A 26,359-nucleotide genomic window follows, 5' to 3' on the forward strand; every position below is an offset into this window, starting at 1 on the left:
AACCTTTTGTGTTTGTTTTTACCCCTACATACATAGAATGGTATTACAATGATTGGGCAACATGTTCTTTAACATAAAGAGTATGACACTTTTTCCTTTGGCACCATAACCACCGTGCACTGCGATCATGACTGCCCCTGACTTTGTCACTTTACATACCCATTACCCCCATTCCACATTACTACCATTCTATTAGTCCTTGTACCTGGGTGGGTTTCTCTCTCTGACAGTCCTCATACCCACTTCATACTCAAACGCTCTGACACACTTCGGCCAACAGATTGTGTGCTCTGCTCTTCCCAGGCCAACAGCCACTGTATGTATAGTTTCAAATGGTAGGAGTCTCTTTCTCTCAGTCAACCGACCAAGAGAGTACTCCTGTGGGAAACTCCTCCTCTGATTCTTCATCAGTGTCTGTTTGCTGGATGTGCTGTGTTCTGAGTCCCTGATCAATTCTATTATTGTTTCTTGTCCTTACTTGCTCTGTGTTTTGGAGTGTTTTTGGTTTTGTGTTTTCAGCTACAGGCAGGAAGTCACATGGCAACAACAGATTTCTGTGGAGGACTTTTGTCCTACTTTTCCCACTCTCAGATTGGACCTCAAACACTGGACTGTCATCCCCTTTACGTCCTCTGATGATGTAGACATCATCCTCCCAGTATGAGCGGAGTTTGCCAGGCCCTCCTCTCTCTGTCGTATTCCTCACCAGAACTCGGCTGCCCACTTGTAACTCTGGACCATAGATTCTTTTGTCATATTGTTTTTTTCCTCTGTCGGCTGATCTGCCTGCATCTTTAGACGCTATCTCATAGGCCTCTGTCATCCTCTTTCTCCATTTCTCCACATAGGCCTGATATGAGCCTGGCTGGTCCTCCCTTTCTATTCCAAAAAGGATGTCCACTGGAAGCCGGGGTGTCCTGCCAAATAACAAGAAGAATGGAGAGTAGCCTGTTGCATCACTCGAGGTGCAATTGTAAGCATGCAGGACTTTAGGAAGATAGCTTCTCCAGTCCGTTTTCTGTTCCTCTGTCAGTGTTCTTAACATGGAGAGAAGTGTTCTGTTGAATCTTTCAGTCTGTCCGTTTCCTTGTGGGTGATAAGGAGTGGTGTGTGATCCCTTGATACCACAGAGTTCTTTTAAACGGTGCAGCAACTGGTTCTCAAATTCCCTGCCCATGTCATGATGGATTTTTCTAGGACACCCAAATTTCATAGCAAAATCGTTGAATAGTTTGTCAGCCACAGTTTTTGCTGATTTGTTGGTAGTTGCGTAGGCTTGGGCAAAGCGTGTATAATGGTCTATAACCACCAGAATATATTCATACCCCCCTTTAGACTTTTCCAAGTGCAGGAAGTCCACTGAGACTAACTCGAATGGGTGAGTGGTTTTGATACTCATCATCGGAGCTCGTGTTGTTCGGTTTGGTTTCCTCTTCTTGAGGCATTCACACATATTCGTCACAAAGTGTTCCACGTCACGCTGCATTTTTGGCCAAAAGAAACGGTCTCTGATCAGATTAACTGTCCTTTCTGTGCCCAAGTGACCCATCTCCTTGTGAAGCTCTTTCAGAACGAGAGGATGGTAGATCTTGGGGAGTACTAGCTGACATCTAGACTGACTCCTCCTATGCAAAATTCCATCTGCCTTGATCTCCAGTTTACTCCATTCCCTAACAAGGTTTCTCAGCTCCGGGCTTTCCTTCCTTAGGACATTGGGACTAGGCCTTTCATTTTTCATTTTGTAGTCCAATACTTTGCCTATTACCGGGTCTTTCTGTTGTGCATCTCGTATTTTGTCTTTGGATATTGGCTGTACTGTGCTGACCAACCTGTCTGTATCGGCCTGTTCTTGAAGGGTACTGAATGAGACTGAGCTCAACAACGGTGCTGGCTCCTCCTGCTGCACCAGGATACCCTGCCTAGTGGCACTCACTGTTTCCTGACTGACTGACTGACTCTGTGCACTGACTTATGTACCTCTCAAAATACATGGGCATTCTAGACAAGCCATCTGCATCTGCATTTGCTTTACCTGGTCTGTACTTTATAGTAAAATTGAAATCCGCTAACTCGGCTACCCATCTCTGCCCTGTTTGCAGTTGACAGTATGTATGTGAGCGGATTATTGTCAGTATACACAACAAAGGAAGGAGCATGGAACAGGTAGTCCCTAAAGCGCTCACAAATAGCCCACTTTAGTGCCAGAAACTCTAATTTACCAGAATGCAGATGATCATTTTTTTCTGGAGGGGTTAGTGTTCTGTTACCTTCAGCTTGCCTTCCCTCTGCTGGTACAACACCGCTCCGAGGCCATCTTGTGATGCATCAGTGTGGAGAACGAATGGTTGGTTGAAGTCAGGGTAACTGAGTACTGATGGGCTGGACAGCTTGTCGACTAGCTGACACACTACTTGGCGGTGTTCCTCAGTCCATGTCACATGTGTCCCACTAGGCAACTGTCCCTGTTTCCCTCTTTTCTGCGTTGTTTTTCTTTTGAGGACTTTGGTATTAGGAGGAGGATCTGTGCCACTTGGAGGAGCTGCTAACAGGTCATACAATGGCTTTGCCAGGCGTGAAAAGTCCTGTATATAAGATCTGTAGTAGGAGAGAAACCCTAGCAACTGTCTTATCTCTCCAACGGTAGTAGGACGTTTCCCCTTTAAGGCCTGCACAGGGGCTATTTCTGCAGGATCCATTGTGTATCCTTCCTTAGACACGATCTTCCCCAGAAATCTCACACTGTGTTTGAATAGTTCACATTTCTTTGCTGTGAGCTTGATGCCGTGTTGTTGGTACCGCCTCAGAATCATCTGTATGTGGTTGACATGATCCTGAAACTGGATTTACTATGGACTAGATTATCATCTAGATATGGCTGGCAGATCTCATCTCGTAGTCCCCATAGACAGTCCTCCATACTCCTTTGAAATTCCGCAGGTGCTGAACTCAATCCGAATGGGATTCGTATCCACTGGTACAAGCCCCATGGAGTTATAAAGGCTGTGAGAGGCTGGCTCTCTTCATCAAGGAACCCTTGGTGGTATGCCTTGCCCTGATCTAACACTGAAAACCAGGAACTCCCACTGAGACTATCTAGCATATCCTGTAAAAGCATTACACTCCTCTCTCAGCATTTTTTTTGCGATAGCCTGCTGCTCGCTGGTCAGGTGATCCAGTACTATAGGTAAGTCCCATGCTTTGCTGTCACTCTGGGTTAGACATGGTGTGTTTGTGTTGACTCCGCCAACCTCATCAGGTGGTGTGTTTCCAGTGTCCTGCGGCTCTGACTGTGCTTGTCCCTCCATGACGGGCTGCACTGCTGCTGGGTAAACTGCCTTCACCATCTCAATGTGCCCTAAGTTTGTGCGTGGGCTCAGTGCGACACTGTGTTTAGTGCTGTTAACTATAGGGACTGGAATAGTGGTACAATTCCCCTTTCTCCTGGTGAATAGCACTTCCTGTATATGTACCCCTTCTGGCAGATTGTTTTTTGTGTCAGGGCAAAACAACATCACTGTGTCTTCGTCAGTCTGTGTGTGCGAGCGGCACCTCACTGTGGTTGATTCTCCAGGAAGGAGAACTATTCTATGCTTTCCCGTTTTCACGATCACTTCCTCATTATCTGACTGGTAAGTGTGCATTAATTGTATGAAGGTCTCAGCAGCACTGGAGTCAATGCCAAAGGCCCCACTAACTACTTGTGTAGCACAGTCCTCTGTTGCCACTCCCGGCTGTTTTATTTGTGTATTTATCATTTCCTCTATCACGTTGAAGCCTATGATGGGATCCTCAGCTACCTTCGGGTCGCTGGACACAAGTACTGGTACCAACATACTGTGATTAGAATCCTCAGAGTTGTTCAGTTTGAACTCTACCGGTATCCACCCAATAAATGGTATTTCTGTCTGATTGGCTGCAACCCCATTTAGTGGATCTGGTCCAATAAGTTCATCAATCTGACGAATTGTGCTGTGAGGGAGGTGTTTACCTCTCCAGGCATCATTTATCACTGTTGCCTGTGCTCCTGTGTCCCACAGTGCTGTAACAGGTGTGTTGTCAAAGCTACATTTCACCATATTCCGTCTTCCTATCAGTTTAATCAGTCTCTTTTTCTGTTTGGCTGAGAGGTAGTTCACCTTACACATATCTGGTAATTTGTGTTTTCTTTCTTCCTCCTCAGTTACCTTTTTCTCGACTTGACTGATTGCCACACAGAGAGGCTTGTGCTTTTCCCAGTGATTTCTCTGACATTCTTTTGAGCAGTATAATGTGGCTGAACACCCCTTACACTTTTGTAGTATTTTTCCCCGGTCCTCCTCTTGTAGGCAGTTCTGGCAACATCGGGACTGTGATGGTTGTTGTTGGGTTACTGTGGGTCCCTCGACAGCAACCCTCGCCCGTTTCCCTGGGACTGGTAAGGAGCCCTGCATCCACGAGACACATGTCCAGCCTGGCCACACTTGAAGCAGTGGTTGCAGCTTTCTCCTTCACCTTTGTCCTGGCAGGTCCTGCAGCCTCTCTTCCGAGCCCCTCTCTCTCTCCCATTGTCTGTCTCCTGGTTGTTCTTGTGTCTGTACTCATGGAAGCCAATACCATCTTTTTCATTTCTGCCATTTCTGTTTTCAGTTCCCTCACGATTGAATGGATTTCAGTCTCTGATGTGTGGCTGGTTGTCGGAGGCTTTTCTTTCTGGTCTCGGCTGTTCCTCCCAGCCTGTGCAGTTGGGTCTGGAGAAGAGCTATGTTGGCTGCTCGCTGCCTCGCCTGAAACACTAACATGTAGCTCATTTACACGGGCTGACTTGACAGTGGATTTCTTGAGTTTGTTGAGTCTCTCGGCCTCAAAACTTGCTGCCTCATTTACTCTTTCAATGAGCATCTCATCACTGACTGCTGGGTCATCCAGGAAAGGCTTTATCTGGAATTTAATGTTATCACTCAACAGCCCTGTGCCCACGGACCTCAAGAATTTCTTACTTATCAAATCAGGGCTATATTGCTCTCCTGACTCATTTTCCTTTGATGCAAACAGCAGCCTGTCTTTGAGTTCTATCGCCCTGAACAGGAAGTTTTGAGCTGATTCCTTCGGTTCCTGAACTATGCTAATGAGTCTCTGGTACAGGTCTGATGTGTCTTCCTCCTTATAGTGCCCCTTTAGAATAGTCTTAAGCTTTGAGAGAGTCAGGTCAGTTTTTATTTCAAGCATATCCCGCAGTTTCAGCCCTGGGCTAATGGCTTTTATGACTGCTTCAATGATGTCTGATTCACCATGACCTCTCCGAAGTCCTCCATCTATTTGGTGTACGAGGTTGGTATATGACAATTTGTCGCGCTGTCCTCCCTCGCCAATTTGCCCACTGATACGGAACTCTCTTCGAATGGTTACTTCAGGAATTTTGGATTGTTGAGGGGGCTGGATAGGCTCATTCACAGTGGGGTCGGTTATATGCAGTTTATCACTGAGAGCTTTTATTTCCTCCTGTAGGAGCTTACGGGACAGTTCTTGGGACCTCTGCAGCTCTACGTACTTCCCCTTTATCTCTTGTAAGCGGAGGAGTTCCTTCTCTGTTTCCTCACCACTCCCGTCCATCATTGCTCCCATGAAGGCTAAAAGATCTTGGATAATCTGACATGCTTCATCCTCATCCTCATCCTGTTCAATAGCATCCAGTTTCTTCTCCACTAATTTGACAAGTGTTCGTCGACTCCTATCATTTATGGTCTCATCATCTTCCTCGATACAGTTTAGGTGTGTGCAGACTTGTACTACCTGATCCCATTGTAGTTTGGTCAGAATTGAGCTGGCTCTGTCCAGAAGCGCCTGAAGTTCCATAATGAAACTGCAGTTCTCTAACGGTTGTTCTAGGTTCGTCTTGGGAGAAAGATCTTCCTCTCACTGCTGGAGATTTTGCTCGAAGACTCCTTTCTCCTGGCTGGCTCGCCAAGATGTGTTGCCCTCCCGTCAGTGGATGACGGGCGCACCAAAGAACGGCAGCAGACACCTTGAATATAGTTCAAACAAATGTTTTATTGAGGGTGTCTGTTTTCTACGTTTCTCTTCGCTTGCTGTTCTTCTTCTGCGAAACTTTGCAAGGAAGCGTGAATACCATGCACAGACAACCCCCCTAGTGGTGAGCTGGCGACACCTGCTGGCCGTTTTAACTATAACACACATTACAATAATCTACAATTAGTTAATCAAAAATCCATTTATCTCACATTTGCAGTTTTCAAGGTGTATATTTCAAATTGCATCTATTACACACATGAAAATAAAGTTGTGGACACCGGCTGAATATCTATGATCAGAATCAATTTAACTGTATTTTAACTGCTACTGTGTAAATGAATACTGCTGTTAAAAATAACCTGATTTGTTTAAAGTGATTGCAAACCAAATGTTATTGCACTTTTGTTCATATAGCAGTACTTTAAAAATAAAAGTGCACAATACACTAGTTTTGAATTCATTATTGAACATTGCACATAACAATGCGATTAATCGCAGAAAATAATGCGATTAATCACGATTAAAAATGTTAATCGTTGCCCAGCACTAATTTAAAACAAAAAAATTAAGAGGAAAGTGGTGCCAAACCCCCCGAAAAGTCTAAATTTACAATCCTGACTTCATTAAGCACGGCTTTGTGAACGGAGGTAACGAGGCGGAGCCGAGAGCCCAGTGTGTGGACTGTTGTGACTGTTGTTATTGTTCACTTGTCACAGATATGAAGAACAACTTCTGGTTCTGCCATGCCAAAATAAAGACTGCTGAAGCATATAATTTGCATATTATAAGGCTATATTTTCATTTACACTTTATTTCAATTCCATTTACTAAATAAATATATATATATTTAGTCCGTTAAATGTGTCTTTGGACTGTGGTCACTACACTTTAAGCAGAAGAAATACGATAAGAAATTGGTCATAAAAATGAGGTAGTAAGCAAAGTAATGAGAACGATTTTCCAGTTCTTATTGATAACTAAAACTGTCTTGTTGCTGCAATGCATTCTGGTCTATTTCCTAATCCTGTGGTGCTTCAATTTGGCCTCTGCGTATCTTCTCTGATGTGAAAGTCGGTCATTATCAATATTTAAATCACCTGTGTGAGTGTTTTCTGGGTGTGCGCAGGCTTTCAAATCTGTATTTTGGCAGCGCTATCTCTCGTCATCGGCAACCTCCAACTGTAATCTACATTGTTGGACCTCATGTGACTGAAGGCTGGCTAGTCAGTGTCTCAGGAGATGATACTCAGCATAAGAGTCTGTGATGTTTGGCTTTGAGACACACATCAAAGTAGTTCTTGTTTATGATGTGTTACTCCCTCATCATTACACAGGAGAGCAGCCCTTCAGAGTGTTCCTGTGTTTGTAGAGGGTGACCGAGTGTCATAGAGCTGTTCATAGAACAGTTCACTGTTCAAGACTGCACCCCTTCTCAACGCGCCCCCTCCTGCATGCTGTATGTACAGCAACATACCGATACAGTCCAGCAGGCCACACTTTATTGGTAAATATTGTACTTTTGTCTGTACGAAATACATGAGAGCTTTGGTTTTAATTTCAAATGAATAAAAAAACATAATAACCTTATAAAATGCCCTACATTGTTAAAGATCACTAATCTTTTCTGGCTTGTGACACCTTACAAAAAAAAGAGATTAGATTAATCTTGTGACCCTTAAATTGGGCTAAACCGAACTATATATAAAAAAGAATATTGTAAGAGAGTATAGTTTGTAAATAGCAATACTAAGTATGATTTTGAATGCAAGACTTTACTTGTAATATGGTACTTTTTTTATCGGCCATACTTGTCAATTAAACAGGGAAGTCACAAACCTTTCACATTAAGGGATATATGTTTATAGTGCACCTGCACTCACTTGCTGCTACACTATGAATCTTTTTTAAAAAGGACTTGCTGACAAAATAAAACTTAGGCTTGTGGATAATGAACACAAAAGGTCATGTTTGACATGAGGTACACCAAGTTAAATTGCACATTTTGGGTTCTGTTCAAATTACAGGGGACCATAGGGACACTAATACATTTGACCCTTATTGCAATTGCTGCAATTCTACATAATCACCAGTAGAGGTCAACAAACGGTAAAAATTGTTTTGTTTGTTTTTTTACCAGCTTTTCATAACATAATGAAAGTGCCCTCAGAAACAACCAGGCACATTTTGTCAAAAAAGAGCAGATTATATGTAGACATATCAAAGTAATTTGATTTTATAAATACTCTGATTCCTTTAAAATCATGTCATGTGTTTTATGTTCTCTTGCTTTTCACACAGTTGTTCTGATTAGACCTCTGCTCAGGTTAAAAATGGGCGGAGCTACGGTGTAAAATAATGTGCCTCCATGTACTAATAACAATGATCAAAGTGTAATTCGTCCCACCTTAACAGATGCACTAGAGCTGTTAATCAAACTACCGGTTTGTGCACACAGACACAAGCCTGAGAAGAGGCCGATCCAGGGATTTTAAAAGTCATTTAAATCCCCTGTGAGTGTTTCCTGGGTGCACAGGCTTGTTTGTAGAGGGTGACCGAGTGTCATAGAGCTGTTCATAGAACAGTTCACTGTTAAAGACTGCACCCCTTCTCAACAGTAGAGTCTAAGGGATTTAGGGAACAACTAATAAGTCTGTCAGTGTATATTGATTTGTTTCATACATAGTTATTAATAAGGGGAGCAGCTGTGTTGTTATAAGTTAGTGTTAGAAGTTATTTTGAAGCTGCTCGTCCCACTACCACTCCACCCAACACACCTTAAGTTTAAACAGTTTAATAGTTCAATAATAGTAGCTCTCAACTCCAAATATATCTTAATATATAATAATAATAATAATATACTCCCTGTAGGAATGTTCTCAGTTACATTTGTTGTTGCCATGGAAACAGTAGTCAACAATAGTGAGTTATTTAAACATTGCTGCTGTCGCTGTTAAATGCTATTTGTTGACATGAATAATAAAGCAATGTTGATTCTGTTTTAAATTAATTATCTTCTTTTTCACAAAATAATCAAAAATAATCGATAAGAGTATTGATAGTACTAGTATTGATACTAGTACTATGATCAGCGACTACCTGCAGTTATTCAGAGACACTTTGCATCTTAAAAGTGTCGATACGTAGATTCTGTCCAGCTTCATGTATTCAACACAAGAACCAGTGAATCACAATCACAAAGAAAACATGTTGAAGTAGTTTACAACTCTCTGTTCATTCAATTATAATACCGGTAGATAATGCTATTATTAAACATATCCATAAACCCGTCAGTGATGAAGGTCACATGTTTTTACTGTAGAATGAAATCTTTGTTTTTAAACTCAAATACCATTTGAAACTTTTTTTATGAAACTTTGATCATTTTATTCTTCTAGCTGCAGTTAAAATCACTTAAACTTAAACCGATTCCAGTACTTCTTCTTTATAGTCACCATCATGTCATACAACTGTATTAATACGATATAGAATTAATTAGAGAGCTAGAAACATAGAACATTGATTTGATTTTTTATTTGATTTTGTTGATTGAAAGGACTGAGGTGCTCAGGCGGAGCGGACTCGGACCTCGGAGTCGGAGATATGTCGATCTGCTTGTCCTCCCTCTGGTGTCGATTCACGGGACATCACGCCGTCGATCTGCCTGTCCTCCCTCCGGTGTCGATTCACGGGACATCACGCCGTCGATCTGCCTTCCCTCCGGTGTCGATTCACGGGACATCACGCCGTCGATCTGCCTTCCCTCTGGTGTCGATTCACGGGACATCACGCCGTCGATCTGCCTTCCCTCCGGTGTCGATTCACGGGGCATCACGCCGTCGATCTGCCTTCCCTCCGGTGTCGATTCACGGGACATCACGCCGTCGATCTGCCTTCCCTCCGGTGTCGATTCACGGGACATCACGCCGTCGATCTGCCTTCCCTCCGGTGTCGATTCACGGGACATCACGCCGTCGATCTGCCTTCCCTCCGGTGTCGATTCACGGGACATCACGCTGTCGATCTGCCTTCCCTCCGGTGTCGATTCACGGGACATCACACCGTCGATCTGTCCCATGGATCGACACCGGAGGGCAGAAGAGTTTCGGACACAGGTGCTCAGAAGGACGGCCGGACTGCCGAACTTGCTCCCGACAAAGGTGCTCAGGCGGATCGGACTCTCGGAGTCGGGGCTCCGGGAAACAGGATGCTGGCCGGGCGGTCACTGCAGCTTGACGGCGTGGTGTCCCGTGGATCGACACCGGAGGGCAGGCAGCGACCTCCAGCTCCCGCCGCTGGGCCAGCATCCTGTTCCCCGGAGACCCGACTCCGAGAGTCCGAGTCTGGTCCGCCTGAGCACCTGTGTTCGGAGCAGGTTCGGCAGTCCGGCCGTCCTCCGGATCACCGGTGTCTGGAGCCCTTCTGCCCTTCTGCCCTCCGGTGTCGATCCACGGGACATCACGGCTGCGATCTGCCTGCCCTCCGGTGTCGATCCACGGGACATCACGCCGTCGATCTCCCTCCCCTCCGGTGTCGATCCACGGGACATCACGCTGTCGATCTGCCTGCCCTCCGGTGTCGAGTCTGTTCCGCCTGAGCACCTGTGTCCGGAGCAGGTTCGGCGGACTGTCCCGTGGATCGACACGGGAGGGCAGAAGGGCTCTGGACACAGGTGCTCAGAAGGACGGCTTGCATCTGGCAGTCCTGCCGCCGCGGTGGTGGCGATGGTCTGGCCGGTAGCTCCGAGCCCGGAGTGGACAGCGGCGGCGGCAGCGGTGGTGGCGATGGTCTGGCTTGTGTCTGGCAGTCCTACGGCGGCGGCAGCCGGTCGCTCCAAGCCTGGAGTCGACGGCAGCGGCGGCCGCGGTGGCTGTCTTGCGGCTGGCAGTCCTGCGGCGACGGCAGCCGGTCGCTCCGAGCCCGGAGTCGACGGCAGCGGTGGCGGCAATGGTCTGGTTTGTGTCTGGCAGTCCTACGGCGGCGGCAGCCGGTCGCTCCAAGCCTGGAGTCGACGGCAGCGGAGGCCGCGGTGGCTGTCTTGCGGCTGGCAGTCCTGCAGCGACGGCAGCCGGTCACTCCGAGCCCGGAGTCGACGGCAGCGGTGGCGGCAATGGTCTGGCTTGTGTCTGGCAGTCCTACGGCGGCGGCAGCCGGTCGCTCCTAGCCTGGAGTCGACGGCAGCGGCGGCCGCGGTGGCTGTCTTTCGGCTGGCAGTCCTGCGGCGACGGCAGCCGGTCGCTCCGAGCCCGGAGTCGACGGCAGCGGTGGCGGCAATGGTCTGGCTTGTGTCTGGCAGTCCTACGGCGGCGGCAGCCGGTTGCTCCAAGCCTGGAGTCGACGGCAGCGGCGGCCGCGGTGGCTGTCTTTCGGCTGGCAGTCCTGCGGCGACGGCAGCCGGTCGCTCCGAGCCCGGAGTCGACGGCAGCGGTGGCGGCAATGGTCTGGTTTGTGTCTGGCAGTCCTACGGCGGCGGCAGCCGGTCGCTCCAAGCCAGGAGTCGACGGCAGCGGCGCCCGCGGTGGCTGTCTTTCGGCTGGCAGTCCTGCGGCGACGGCAGCCGGTCGCTCCGAGCCCGGAGTCGACGGCAGCGGTGGCGGCAATGGTCTGGCTTGTGTCTGGCAGTCCTACGGCGGCGGAAGCCGGTCGCTCCAAGCCTGGAGTCGACGGCAGCGGCGGCCGCGGTGGCTGTCTTTCGGCTGGCAGTCCTGCGGCGACGGCAACCGGTCGCTCCGAGCCCGGAGTCGACGGCAGCGGTGGCGGCAATGGAGAAACAGGAGAGATGGAGCAGAGGTTGGATGAAGGTAGGGGAGATGGAGTAGGGAGGTGGGGGTGGAGGGAGAGGTGAAGCGGAGAGGAAGGTGTTGCTATTCAACATTTCTGTCACGTCTTTTTCGTGACAGAAAGCTGAAGCACCCTGTAGCTTTCTTCTTTTGCTTCTCCTCCACCACTTTCCTTGGATTTCCCAACCTTCTGGAGAAGAACCATCTCTTCTTCTTCTCCTCCTTTGCTGGTTGACAGAGGTCTAGCAGGTCTTTATTGACCTCTGTCAGCTCCTGGATGTCAGCCTCCTGGCTCCGATGTATCTCGGCCAACAGGTGACTCTTAGCCATCTCCGTGCTCAGATTTTCAGTGAGTTCTTGGTTGGCCGATTCCAACTCGGCCACGATGGCTCTCCAGGTGTCGTCCCTTCGGTCCAGGACCTTATTGCTCTGGATGTCATAGTTCATCTTCCAGGCCTTAAGGTTCTGAGCGAGGTTCTCTTGCACAGTAACGAGTAGATCTTCGGACTCGTTAAGCTGCTGCTTGAGTGTGACGATCCTGCCGTCAGCGACCGTCAGACTCCGGTGTAGACGGGTAGCTTTAAGCACACCGTCATGAAAACGCCGACAGAAATCCCACTTCGCAGAGTCAGACTTCTGGTTAGCTGCTTCCAGATGTCCGATCTGCTGCCTTAGACGGTAGATCTCCTTGTTTGCGTCAACGAGCTCGGGGTCCATCTTAAAGAGGTTAGTCCTCAGAGGTGGTGAGGACTCGCTGATGCCGGCCACGGCGCAGGGTGGAGCGTCCTGCGGTGGTGAGGAAACCACGGTGGGAATCGGTATCAGAATGCAGGTGTCCTTGCTAGTTATCCTGCGCTCGACGTTGTTTCGGATATCCGTGACTTTATCCATTGCACCAACAGACGTGTCTTTGAAAAGACTGATGGTTTATCTTCAGTCTTTAAAAAGACTGATGGTTTATCTTCAGTCTTTAAAAAGACTGTTGTTGTGTCTTTAAAAAGACAGTAAATCTTCTCAGTTAAATCCTGTTTATTCCTCTGTTAAATCCTCTGTTCAAACCTCAGTTAAGTCCTCTCTGTTTATTCCTCTGTTCAATCCTCTGTTAAATCCTCTCAGTTAGATCCTCTGTTCAATCCTCAGTTAAATCCTCTCAGTTTATTCCTCTGTTCAATCCTCAGTTAAATCCTCTGTTTATTCCTCTGTTAAATCCTCTCAGTTAGATCCTCTCTGTTTATTCCTCTGTTAAATCCTCTGTTAAATCCTCTCAGTTCAATGCTTTCTGTTCACTCCTCTGTTCAATGCTTTCTGCTAAATGCTCTTTGCTAACTGCTCTCTGGTGGCTGGATGGCTGTGAAGAAATCTCTTCATTTGAAGCCAAACAATCCATCTCCATGGATACATATCATTTCTGTGTGTGTGTTTTTTTGTTTTTTTTTAGTGTTTTGGTTTGTTTGTTTATGAATTGGCTAACACTGAGGACACCTGTGGCTACATGAGTCGGCAGCTACAGGATGTCATAGACAATGTTGAAGCACTTTAACGTTTGGATCTGCATGAAACTCATCAGTATGAAACATAAAGTGTGTTTGATTAAAAACTAAATCCACCAGCTTTTTTTAAGCAACTACTGAACCTTTTTATAAAGAATGAAACTATATATTTGTGTTTTTAAAGATATTTATTTGACTAGAAGCTGACAGATGAAGGTGTCGATAAGTAGAATCAAAGTGATCCCTTCACATCACAGGACATGTTATAAGGTCTGCATGTTTTTATGAATCTGTTTTCACAATAAAACCCTCAAGTAAGAGAGGAAGCAGCAGCAGTTTATCACAACATGAAGCAAACAAGCAGAACATCAATGTGTTTGTGGAACAGCCGTTATATATGTATATAATATATATATAACATATATATTACTATATTATGACCATTATGCACTAAAGTACTAATACAAAGTCCCTGCATGTGTAAACATGTCAACAAACCTGTCAGTAACAGATCTAAGCATGTTTAAGTAAAATGCATATAGTACAGTAGAGTATAAATGTGAAACAAGACTTTATAAACACGTATTCATTCATTCAGGTTCAGAGAGCTTATGATAAATATTATTAGTGATACAAATAGCCTCGTTACATTTTGAACTCTACACATCCTGAATAAGAGCAGAGGATGTCGGCTCGATCTAAGAACTAGTTGTGAAGATGGTGAAACCTTTAAAAAGGACCGATGACAGTCAGGAAATGTAACAGCTGGTTCTCTGGAGGTTGTTTTGTTTTAGTTTTTAATGTTTCCTGTTCTAAGAAAAAGTCAAGCAGGGAAACATTTGCTGATGTTGAATCGGATTTTAAAAAATAGATAAATAACTGAATAAAAAAAAGAAGCACACGTGACTTATTACATTATTGAATTTATCCCCAGATCAGCCCAAGCTGGTTGGAAAGAAGAGCCGGCTGCGGACCCTGCAGACACTCGGGTCAGAACCAGAGTGGAAGAAGGACGACCATCAGCAGGACAGCGACAGTGAGGCAGACGTGGTCCCATCACCTGGCAAGAAGAAGAAGAAGAAGAAGAAGAAGAAGAAAAAGCAAGCGGAGACAACAGGAGAGCAGTGAGACGATGGAGACTTGGATCAGACGGTTAATGAGGAGACACTTGCAACAAAACAGAGGAAGAAAGACAACACATTTGGTGAGTAATTAACTGGTTAAAGGCTTACATTTCATCAATTTAAAAACAGAAGAAGTCAAAATAGATTCATGTAGCAACAACAACAACGGTCAGACACCAGCCAAGAAAAAGGAAAAGCAAAGTAAACCACAGAAAATGAAAAAGCCAGAAGAGGACACAGACTTATCCGGGACAACAGACACACAGACGCTCGGAGAGGAAAAGCAGCGAGTCGGTGGCAAAGTTGAAAAAGACGCGACTGAATCTTCTGCCGATGGATGAAAACAGAAAGCAGACGTACCTGAAGTGGAGATCGCAGGTGAGCGGCCCATGAAAAGACTGAAACCCGAGCTGAGCAAAGAACAGATTCTGAAAAGAGAGAAGCTCCGGAAGTTGCTCCGCAGACAGGAACCGGTCCAGCAGGAGAATCCCGCGGAGACGACAGACGAGCCCGCGGTCCCAGAAGAAGAGGCGAAAGAGGACCGCTCCGCCTCCCTGAGGTCCCGCATGGAGCGGCGGCTGGAGTCGGCCCGTTTCCGATACATCAGTGAGGTTTCGTACGCCGCGTCCAGCGGCGAGGCGAAGCGCATGTTCAAGCGGGACCCACAGGCCTTCTGGATCTACCACAGAGGACACACGGCGCAGGTTCAGAGACGGCCCGCCAATCCAGTGGACGCCATCATCTCTTACATCAGACAAAAGTGAGACGTTATAATCAATGTAGAAAGAAGTAGACCACAGTAGAAAGAATTTAATGTAACGCATCGTCTCTGCAGGTCCCGCTTGGTGACGGCTCTGTGGACATCGCCGTGTTCTGCCTCTCTCTCATGGGAACCAACCTGGCAGATTTTCTAGCAGAGGCCAACCGTGTGTTAAAGAAGGGGTCAAATATGTCACAGTGATTCAGAACAGGCACGGCAGGTTTCTTTGGTGCATGTATAGGACATGTCTGGATCACTGATTTGCACATTTGTTGTAAAGTTGTCCTGAAAATAGCAGAAGTGGTGAGCAGGTTCCAGAACATGCGGAACTTTGTCTGGGATTCAAGATGGTGATCGAGGAGAGACAACAAACGAGGGACATCGGGGACAGAGAGACACTTCCTTATTTGTCTAGTTTCTCTTTTTTGTTAATAAAAACGAAGTGTAGATGAAATAAAATGGCTCAAAATCCAATCATGAGAACCCTGATGGAGCAGACGGTTAGTCTCACATGTAAACACCTTCATTTTACACTTTTGTTTCCAGCTGTAAAATCTTAAAACATTGAAAAATATGCAATAATATTTATTGTCATGACATCAGGATTAATTTTGTTCCTTTTTAAAAGGCAGTTTTCTCAAAGAGGGAATAAGCGGCTGGAAGCTGCATCTTTCATCATGTTTAGTTAGAGGTTGTGCTGCTTTGGGCAGGAAACCTCAGGGAGAAAATATGTTCAGTAAACTGGTTTATTGTTGGAAAAAAACAGACTTTTTAAAATGTATTAAAGTTAGACGTACATCATTTAAACAGCTCAGTCTGAAGATTTTAACCTACGATGTGTTCGTCCATCTCTCACATGTTTCTGACTTCCTCCTCTGTTTACACTTCATCTCTTCCTACACTTTAGACAGAAATGTTCAAAATTACACTCAAAATATGAAGTTTAATTTGTTTGCTAAAAGGCTCAGTAATTTCCTCTTTGCACATTAGTTTGCAGATTTAAACACATTTGGTCTTCTAGTGAGTATTTGTAGCAGAATATGTGGAGTTGATCCAAAAAAAACAAAAGAAACTACAGTACAGTTCATGGGATTATAGAATCTCTTTAAACTCATACTTTAAAGTCAAAGTTATGCTGGGTGATGTCCATGATGCTACATCTCCAGGCTGATCATTGTGAACTCTGGGTGTAACAGCTCCTATAAATTGGGCGAACATGTCATTTAGAGTCGTACACTGTGAGTACAGCTGCATCCTCATCAGCTGGTAGGTAGAGGAGGACACATGTGATGGTTTCACCGTAGTGGCTTTGCAGAGGACTCTCACAGAGGAGACATCTGCAGAAAAGTCTGTTTAGCAGTCAGCCAAATGCATTTGTGTGAATCACTACTTTTGGAGCAACTGAAGTGTGCAGGCGCTCGTTATGAGCGTCGTTTCTAAACTCACGGTATCTGGGGACGTAAATGGTCTTTTTCTCTGTGGCTCCATGATCAAACCGATACACACAGGTCAGGTCCTGCCCCTCATGAAGGACCAGAGGAAACTGGTGAGTCAGCCTGGCTTTAATGCGGCCCTCATGCTCTGAGCGCAGGGATGTTTGGCCTTTGGCATTTTTCGGGAAGGACCCAGGAGAGGTCAGCCCCGACACCCTCCCCTCTGCAGTCACTCACTGCCAGCCAGAGAGGAGAGTCCTGCCGTCTCACCAGAGACACACTCAGCAGAGGGGCTTCTGAAAAAGACAACAAGGGGACAGGAAGGCGATGAGCAGCTGTGTGAGTTTGTGTGAGTCACAGAGAGAAATATCGCAAAGAAAGAAATAACATAATGTGCACAAGAATGTGTATTGTTCTTTTTTTCTGGTGCCTCCAGGCTTGGAAGCTTCACTCTGCAGGTCAAACACACCTTTGTGAACTCGTCACCGTCTTTCCACTCCGTTGCGTCCAAATAAACTCCAGACAGATCTGCAGAACAATAAAGCACATCTCTGTTCTCCTGTAACGTCTACCTCATGAGCATCAGCAGAGTTATTTTAAAAAGGTGAAACATTGCTCATACTCACAAACAGACGGCAGTGTTGTGACTCGTGACACTTGGTGTGTAAATCTGGGGCGGTCGAACACACGAGTGACATTACGGTCCTCATACACTGTTGCAGGAGGACGACCGAGCTCGTCTGCATGTCTGAGTCCGTGTTGTCCTCTCTCTGCAGCTCTTCGTCGCCGTTCAAAGCCGAGGCGATGTCAGCGTCAGGTCTCCCTCCAGATGAAATGCACGAGACCACCCTGAACTCACTTCCTCCTCGTTGAACCATCTCTGCTTTAATGCTTACATTTGGCCTCGCTAAAAGAGCAGGAAGAAAGGCGAGAAGAGTTATTCTTTCTCCAGGTCTGATGTTTTTCATTCAGCTGTGGTAACTATTGTGGTGACTATTGTAGCGATGCAGCTAGATCGCAGTCAGGGGCGCCCTGCCATGTGCATCAGGAGCATGTTAACGCACTTTTGGCTATGAATATGTATGAAAGTATGAATGGGTGAATGATAACATGTAGTGTCAAGTGGTCGGAAAGACTAGAAAAGCGCGATACAAGTACAGTCCATTTACTGTGACAATCACGGCTTATCACATTCACTACTTTCACCTCTTAAATCACGGAGCTACATTTTTGTCATGTTGTCTTTATTAATGGAGCACTGATGACAGAATACACTCGACATCGGAGAAGGAAGCGTGGGGATTGGATTCATTCGTGGGGTTCGGCTTAGCAGACGTTGAAACGATGACTGCTTACGGCCGACCACCCAGCCAGACCTGCTGCCACTGAAAGTAGAGTCGAGAGGGAGGAGAGCCGAGACAGACGCTAAGCTAACTCTGCTATTCCACCGCCCAGTCTGCAGGAAAACTCAGGCTAACCCATCAACCAGAGACAAGTGGCCACACAAAGACCTGGTTTCATTGTGGATCAAGCTGCACTTGACGGGTGGAGCGCAGGACTCTGTATGCAGGGAGGCTCCGTTTGCATCATTGATGCTTGGTGCTCAAATACAGTCAAAGTTGATGGGCAAACTATTGGACAGTTGACGTTTCATAGTTAAGATGTCGGCCATATTGCCCAGAGAATTGATCGCTTCAATCATGTTGCTCATCGCAGCCACACATCTAGCTGTAGGCTATTCTAAAGACACATGTGGAGCCAGCCATGGTTACGCGCGGATGAAAGCATAATGAATCAAAACGACATGTTTGATGAGCACATGAACACAGGATGTTCTGTCATCTTACAGCAGTCTGATGCTCGTTGCACAAAATGTAACAAGCGGATCTCCCACGTGTCATTTTGGATTGACAGCGACATCACTGCAGTAAGAGAGAGCAGTGGGCTGCACTGTGCTGGCTCTCTTCAGGTACACTTATCTCCTGCACACAAATTATCAAAAAAAAAAGAAGGGGAAATTAACTGACTTGAATTAAGGCCAAGTACTACATCTCGTGCCCACAAATTTGTAAATTGTTGCATCTAAATATGTTTTTCTATCTATGGACACTCCTGGGCTCTGAATCAACCAGTGATTTCCTGGCTTGAAAAAGTGAAACCATAGAAATGTTGCTGTTTTAGAGGTATCTACAAAAGACATAAACGTATTAAATGTGTGCATTCTAAACATGTTCCTCATGGACTCCACTGTTCTTTGGAGAGGACAGATGACAGTGCCTGGATGTGAGTTTTCTACAGTGGCTCAGAAAGCCAACACAGGTGCAGACAACTGGGCAAACATAAATGGTAAATGGACTTGCATTTATATAGCACCTTTCTCGTCTTCTGACCACTCAAAGCACTTTAACACTACATGCCATCATTCACCCATTCATTCACTGATGCAGGGGCTACCATGCAAGGTGCCACCTACCGATCAGGATCTAATCTAATGCTCAATCACACATATTCACACACCGATGGCACAGCCTTCCGAAGCAGCTTGGGGTCCAGTAGCTTGTCCAGGGACACTTTGACATGTGGACCGAAGGAACCAGGGCTCGAACCACCGCATAGTGGTTCTTACACACCTCCTTGTCTTAGAAAACAAGAAAAACTAGTATATTGATGAAAAACAAATCAGTCTGCAATCTATCACTGTAATGGACACACAGGGATTAAAGAGATAATGATTTTAAAATAGCAAACACACATTGCCCAGTATTGTTCCTTTAACCAGTCTGCCACTTCCTGGAAATGTCTGTCTGTCTGTCTGTCTGTCTGTGTTTGTTTCAGGTGCTGTGTAACGGCCCAGGGACCTGCGTTTCCCTCTGTGTGGCAGGACTCCTGCTTGGAATTCTGGGAATGAAGAAAGTCTTGATAGTTTATGTTGAAAGCATTTGCCGGGTAAAAACGCTGTCCCTACAAATGTAGGATGAAATATGTTGCAATGTTTGTTGTAATGATCATAAATAAATGCTCTTTTTTTTTTTTTAGTTATGCCAACACCTTGTTATAATTTAACAGTTCTGTAAGGTCTAACAGCAGTATACTTGAAGTTACATAGAAAAACATTAGATTCTCTTATTCATAAGAAAACCAAAAATATCATCTTATAAAGGAAGACATGCCATAGTTCAACAACATAAATACCTTTCACAGCCAACAGGTTGTTCCATTCTTGTCAAGGTGTGTTAAAAAGGAAGTCTGAGGCACTACGTTTATGCCTAGTGTCCACACTGCTCCGTACTTTGAAACCTTCAAAAACTAAAGGGTTTGGAAATGCTGGGAAGGACGCACGAAAACACCAAGTAAAGAAATGACTGACAACTCCTAAAAGCAGTAACTTCAGATTTCAATGAGTAACACACTAATATCCAACCAGGATTTACATTCTGACAGACAGGAAACCTTCAATACAGTGTCTGTCTCTGTAAGAGGAGAAAGAGAGAAACTCAACTGCAACAGGTCAGGTTCAGAGTTCGTTACCATGGTAACAGACCCAGAATTTAAGTTACCTCTCTTTCTGAAACTGAAAACTCAGTTTCTCTCATCTCACCTGCTTTGTGAAACAGGCCTGTTGAACTGTGTCCTGTTCCCCACAGCAGTCACATGTCATACTGCACTTCTGTCTTCTTCTCCAGATGAAAAAACTATAATACTACAGTGGCCTTCAGGTAGGGTTAGTTACCTTCAGGGTGGTATTACTACTAGGAGCTACTCTTATCAATACTCTGCTCTTATTCATGACTCAAAAATTGCTCTTAAAAACATATATACAATTTAAAGCAAACCATTAAGACATTTGTGATCTGTAAGATCCAAACTTGATAGCCCCCATATCGCCTCATAATTCCAACCAGAGCCGTGGCTCTGCACACCAGCAGTCAGATGAGAATCACTAGGGGAGGGAACACAAACACAGAAACATAAACTCACCTCCAACAAACTGAATGCCGCCGGCGACGCGGCCGATTGTACGTGAGATGAGGTCAGAGATGCAGCAGCCCATGAGAGCAGTGAGGGCCACCAGCAGGAGGAGGCCGCAGCCCACGCCCATCACCACCGTGCAATCCTCCACTCCAGGCCGGGGATGCCGAGGAAGGAGGCGTAGCGGCCGCACTGCTCCGTCGTCACCGTGGCCCGCCTCTCCTCGTCCCTCACCGGGTCGGAGCAGCGGCGGAACGTGCCGAAGGACACCGGCTTGTCCATCGGTGTCCCCGGCAGCCAGTAGGGCATGAAGAAGCCAACAGCGCACAGCAGGGCCCAGATGACACCCGGACATGTGAGACTAGACGCCATGGTAAACAAGCCTGTGAGCGGTTCACACAGTCACTGAACTAACAGCAGTTATATGAGCAGACGCAGTGTGGTAGGGGAGCCTCACGGTGAGCATTTAACAGCAGCAGCCTTCACCTCCTCAGTGACTCCCGGTCCCTGTCAGGAGGAAGAGACACAGAGAAGACAAAACAAAAAGTCATCTGTGGGAACAAGTTGTTGGCTTTTGGAATTATCTTATTCTTTAGACTAAACAAAACTGGGCGTCGTTTAATAAGAGGCACAGTTATTCAATACGATTCGGAAACACAATTCATCAATTATCAAACTCAGGCTGAAGCATTATCAACTCAAGTATGATAAGATGAACAGTTATTCTCTTTTTCCTTTATAGTCACAGAGGAATGCAAGAGAAAGAAATAAAGCATTCTAGTTAGTTCACAAAATTCCACAGAATTATGAAATTTCTGTGAGGTTAAAAATAAAATCATTGTTTCAATGCCAAGTATTTATGCCTTCAACAAACACAGATGTACTAGTTGAATAAACATAATTCTTGCTTCAGTGAGATAGAAATCTTCCTCGATAACTCAATGAAAATGCATGTTGCTGTAATTGTATTAAAGGAATTCTCAAGAAATACATTAATACATATAATTAAAGGGCACACAGCTCAAAGTTAGCTCAAACCTTGTTGATGTCTCCTTGGTAAAAAGGTTTTGAACACGAGTTAAAAGAACTCAATGAGGTCAGTCTGACCTTCAGGAAACAATGGATTGACTCTGGATTCAGAACGGCAACTATGTTAACAATAGTCAATGCAAAACACTTGACTATATCCCTGAATATACACAGAGACACACACACACACACACACACACACACACACACACACACACACACACACACACACACACACGTGTATATATGTGTATGTATCTGTATACAGTATATATATATAAATAAATAAAACTTATACCTGAGTACCGACAATGAACATGAATAGTTAAACACTGGATTTGTCCCTGTTGTGAACTGGCAACTGATATTTTTACAAATTCTGTGAATCTGAGGCGAAGGAGACTTAAATGGTTAAACATGAGAACGAACAGCTTTGCACTCAAACAGGAAAAAAAACCCAAAGCTTTAGGTCTGGATCCCCATCACATTTAGAGCAAAAGCTTTGTTTTCAGAGAGCGTATGCGCTGCGAGCATCACACATTTGGTGATACGGCAGCATCATCGTCTTCAATGATGGCAACAGACACATCTCTGAGTTCTCTTTCTTCATGGTCAGTGTCCTGAGGAAAAGCAACACATGCAGGATTGAGTGCTGAGGGACATTTAAAGACAAAACACATTTCTATTCATTCTAACTTTAGCACCATTCTACTGACTCTTGCCATTCGGCTTGTGGACGTTTTAAAAAGAAATGTTAAAGTTGTGACTCAACAGCACAGTTGCTATCACCCACCGTACAGTAGAGGATTTTATCGTGGATCCTGAATAAAACACTCACAATAAGTTGATGGTGAATATCCTCATGAGTGATCTGAAAGAGCTGTCTAGCTTGGTGTCATGGTGGAGGAGTGAAAAATAGAGCCTGATTTTAAAAGAAATACACAAATTATCACATCAGAAATCACAGACGCACTAATTTGTCTTCTTTATGCAGGAGTGTCTTATGATGTATGATTACCTTATTTAAGATTGTTTGATTGTTTTTTACCGAAAAGAACATCCACTTAAAAAATGTGTCCCATCTCTGATGGAATAAAAATATTCGTTCCTTAACAAAAAGTTAGATTATGTTATTATCGTGAATATTTTGGCCAGAATAATCATGACATGAAATCTTCATATTGTCCCATGCCTGCCCACCAACCTTGTTGCGACTCGTTTTAAGGAAGTATTTCTGCCAAAGAACAGCCAACAATGGCCGCCTGTTCAGGGTTGACTGTTGCCCCTCGGCAGAAAAAAAGAGTCATAGAAAACTCACTCATTCTTTAAACATCACTGGGATCAAAATAAAATCTTCCACTAAGTATTATGCATACAGTTATTAGCGTTTAGCTTAAGAGTTATAGTTCTGAGCATATTCTAAAAGTTGGGACAATGGAGGCTCAACGTTCTGTATTGAACTATTTACATTTGTACAACCTTGTCCTCTCCTCAAATGCACTGTGTTCAGCAGCCTGCAATTCAGTCAAAATTTCACGGTATTTTTGTCACATGACTGTTGGTCTCAGTGAAATCAATCATGGCTTCTAAATTGCGCTGAGGAACACAGAATTTAATGTTTTTTACAGGATCTGGTTCAAGCAAAGGGATTTTTCGCAGCGACATTTTAAATGAGACATGTAGAATAAAATGTTTTTGATGAATTACTACAATTTCACTTACCAAACACAAAGGAAGAACTTTGTTGGGTCGTCCCGGACAAAAATGGACAGGTCTCTCAGTGCTGCTGTCTTTCACTGAGACACAAAGTCCGATGTCTAAGAAGTATTCAGTGGAAAACACAAAAGCACAACAATTAGTATCGTGCCTTAGTGAAGTTACACAAAATATGACATTATTGATAGTAATGAGGAGGATAAAGCTCAGGTCAGACCCAAGTATCATGCTTAAGAATTAAATAAAAAACTAAACTCAGGCGCTTCACTCACCTGTTCATCAAGCTTTTCCAGGAGGTCTTCCATCTTGTGACCAAAAGCTCCCTTCCTCGTCCGGTAAAGTCTCAGCAGGCGAGGCACATGTTTTTCAAGGGAAGCACTTAAAGTCCCCAGGAGGTCTTTGCTGGTGAGCCGATGGAATTCTTCAGATATCTTAACAGAATAACAAAACAAAGAAATACCATGTGTACATAAAATGACTGGGTAGCAGTCTTGTTCAAAGCATGCACCATTTTAAAGGGATATTTCAGATTGTTTGAAGTGTGTTTGTATGAGGTTCTTCTCCATAGTCAGTGTACTCCTGTGGATGTATTTTAGACACCTAAAGAAAATGTTAATCAGTTTAAATGTACGCTATATTTAGAATATGTTCGGCTCTTTCTCCTGCTGTCAGACAGACCTTACTGGAGGGGAAATTAAGCCTTTATCAATGCTCTACTCAAAGCTAGTAGACAAATACAGTCATTTATCTCACGGAACACAGGAGCTGCTGGTCTACCACTGCCTTGATCACTTAGTTTACTGTCACTTTATAGTTAATGTGGATTAACCAAAGTCACAACAGTCCCCCAATTCTACTAATAACCACTAATAATGATTTCTTTAGATGTCTAAAATAAGTTGTGCTGCTGTCCTGTCCACAGCATTACATTGCATTTCTGTCTATACACTGAATTAGCATATATTTGCATACAGATAATTGTTGGAAGGGCCTGTAGTTGAGTGACAGGACAGTGTATAGTAGAGTTTGCCACTATATCTGTCCACCACTAACAGCAGATCCTGTATTTATTCAGTTAGAGTCAATGTAGTATAATTACTCCACACACCACAATAAGCATTATAAGACAATAAATGAGGACAGTCTTACCTCCTCAATGGAACAAAAGTGCAGGTCATCTCTCCTGGACCTCTGATACCACAGGCTGCCCCTCTACTACCTCTCTCCGTCTGAGGGAAAAGGTCAGCTCCATCTTGTGCCGGATCAATGTGATGTTCTTCTTTTTCTTCTTCATTTCGTCGAACCATGAAACAAAAGAGACACATATAGGACATATTCAGTTTTCCAATAAGCATTTAAGCTGCAGACCTTGTAATCTGCATATATATATAATAACTACCATGATACAGCTTTATCTCATCAATATGAGACATACATGTATCCCACTGAAGCCAGAACTACCCCATCCATGTGACTGAATAGATAAAGGCCAGGTTGAATCTGTCATACAGGGGGAAGAGGACGTGCAAAATAGCCAAATGGAAACTTAACAGTAAAACATATGCCTGCTAGAAAGGATGGCACTGCAGTATTGAGTGACAGTGATTTATAATTGTCTTAATGAACACAAAACAAACACACCTAACAGTTCAATGACATTTTATATCATATCAAATCATTTTAAGAGACGAAAAAAAAGGTAAGAACATTGTGTTGATAGAGAAAACCTGCCACAAGTTGTTCTATTTACATGTTTGGGGATTATAAAAAGAAAGGCAATTCCTTTATGGATGCTTTAGAAAAATCATAATTTGAGTATATATTTTGACAGCCAAATCACATTGTTTAGGATATTAAACCTGTGTTTCTTAACTTGTATGTTTACAGAGCTTGTACAAAAGGTAATGTAGCCCATGAATGAGAGATATGAGATTACAGATAATTACAATTCATCCTCTATAGTGGAGGTTGGTTTATGGCTTTTTGCCCCGGTTACACCTACAGTCTATGGGCGTATCTATGAGCTACACTCGTTGTCTTTTTGATTCCTCACAGTTCATTATATTTGTACTACTCTGGTGTTTCAGAGAATAACGCACAGCACAGCACATACAGTATGAACGCCTCCGTTCTTGCTCGAAGCTCACACGCGATCTACGGCGGCAAGCGCGAGAATCAACAAAGCTTTATCAGTTCAAATGCGCCAACAGTGACAACCCTCCTTTGAACAGACGTTGATTCAACATGTTACTAACGTTACCTCCGCTGCCGCCCAAACGGAATGATATTACCCATCTCATGTCCCCATGTTAGACACAAAACATACATAACGTTACATATATTACCGCCGTAAAGAGGCTGTCTGTGTAAAATGTTATGACTGGCTTGTACGTGAACGTAACCGCCATATTGGACCGTGTTTAGCCGGGTAAACAGGATTCCACAGCACCGGGAAAAACTGGCCTTTGTTAAACAACTACAATTCAAGTGTCCACTATAGCGCTGGCGCATTGCCGAAGCAGTAAATGCTGCATGTAGCCGTAAACATCACGATTATACCGGTTAAGCGGGGCTGACACAGCATTCTACACAGTTAATAACGTAGCTAACAAAGCTACATGTGGTAGCTAGTTAAGTTAGTTGAACTCATTGAATTAATCTGTAGGTTGAAATAGGTCAGTGCACATTACTGATCACATTGGTTGTCTAGTAAAAAACACACTTACCTAACTTGGGAAACTTCAGGTCGACAAATAGTTCGATAATGTCCAACTTCGGTCCCACGCAGTTAGACTTTCTGTCCACAAGATGTCCGACCACCACGTTCCTCATCGCTTTCAGCACCGACTTAGACCCGTAAATACCCCGTACATGACAGCAACACACATGCGCAACGGTCGTTACGCGGATTTCATCAAGAAAAATAAGGCTCCATTCAGAAATGCTTGTTAACCCGTTTTGAAATGACTTATTAGGGCAACGATAAAGATGAGTTTACTGATCAGGCACGTTTTCGTTAGTTGAATATGACAAAGCTTTGTTTCTGAGTCAG

At 44.6% G+C, this 26,359-nt stretch overlaps 1 protein-coding gene and 1 pseudogene across 1 annotated transcript; one reads left to right on the top strand and one right to left on the bottom strand.

Annotated features, from left to right (window-relative positions):
- Positions 1-14,764: 14,764 nt before the first annotated feature.
- On the top strand, positions 14,765-15,321 carry LOC137876843 (ribosomal RNA-processing protein 8-like). Its single transcript, XM_068716639.1, has 2 exons — positions 14,765-15,160; positions 15,236-15,321. Exons 1-2 carry the CDS (start codon positions 14,790-14,792, stop codon positions 15,312-15,314), a joined length of 450 nt encoding a protein of 149 aa, XP_068572740.1. The 5' UTR covers positions 14,765-14,789; the 3' UTR covers positions 15,315-15,321.
- Positions 15,322-16,416: 1,095 nt separating this feature from the next.
- Positions 16,417-26,359, bottom strand: LOC137876844 (LHFPL tetraspan subfamily member 6 protein-like; annotated as a pseudogene).

The sequence above is a fragment of the Cebidichthys violaceus genome, unplaced genomic scaffold (genome assembly GCF_023349555.1).
Source record: "Cebidichthys violaceus isolate CVI_PGR_0920_01 unplaced genomic scaffold, fCebVio1.0.p SCAF_20, whole genome shotgun sequence".
NCBI lineage: Eukaryota > Metazoa > Chordata > Actinopteri > Perciformes > Stichaeidae > Cebidichthys > Cebidichthys violaceus.

Coding starts and splice junctions, on each gene's coding strand:
- LOC137876843 (XM_068716639.1), top strand. CDS start 14,790: ATGAAAAGACTGAAACCCGAGCTGAGCAAAGAACAGATTCTGAAAAGA. Junction 15,161..15,235: donor ATCTCTTACATCAGACAAAA/GTGAGACGTTAT, acceptor TCGTCTCTGCAG/GTCCCGCTTGGTGACGGCTC.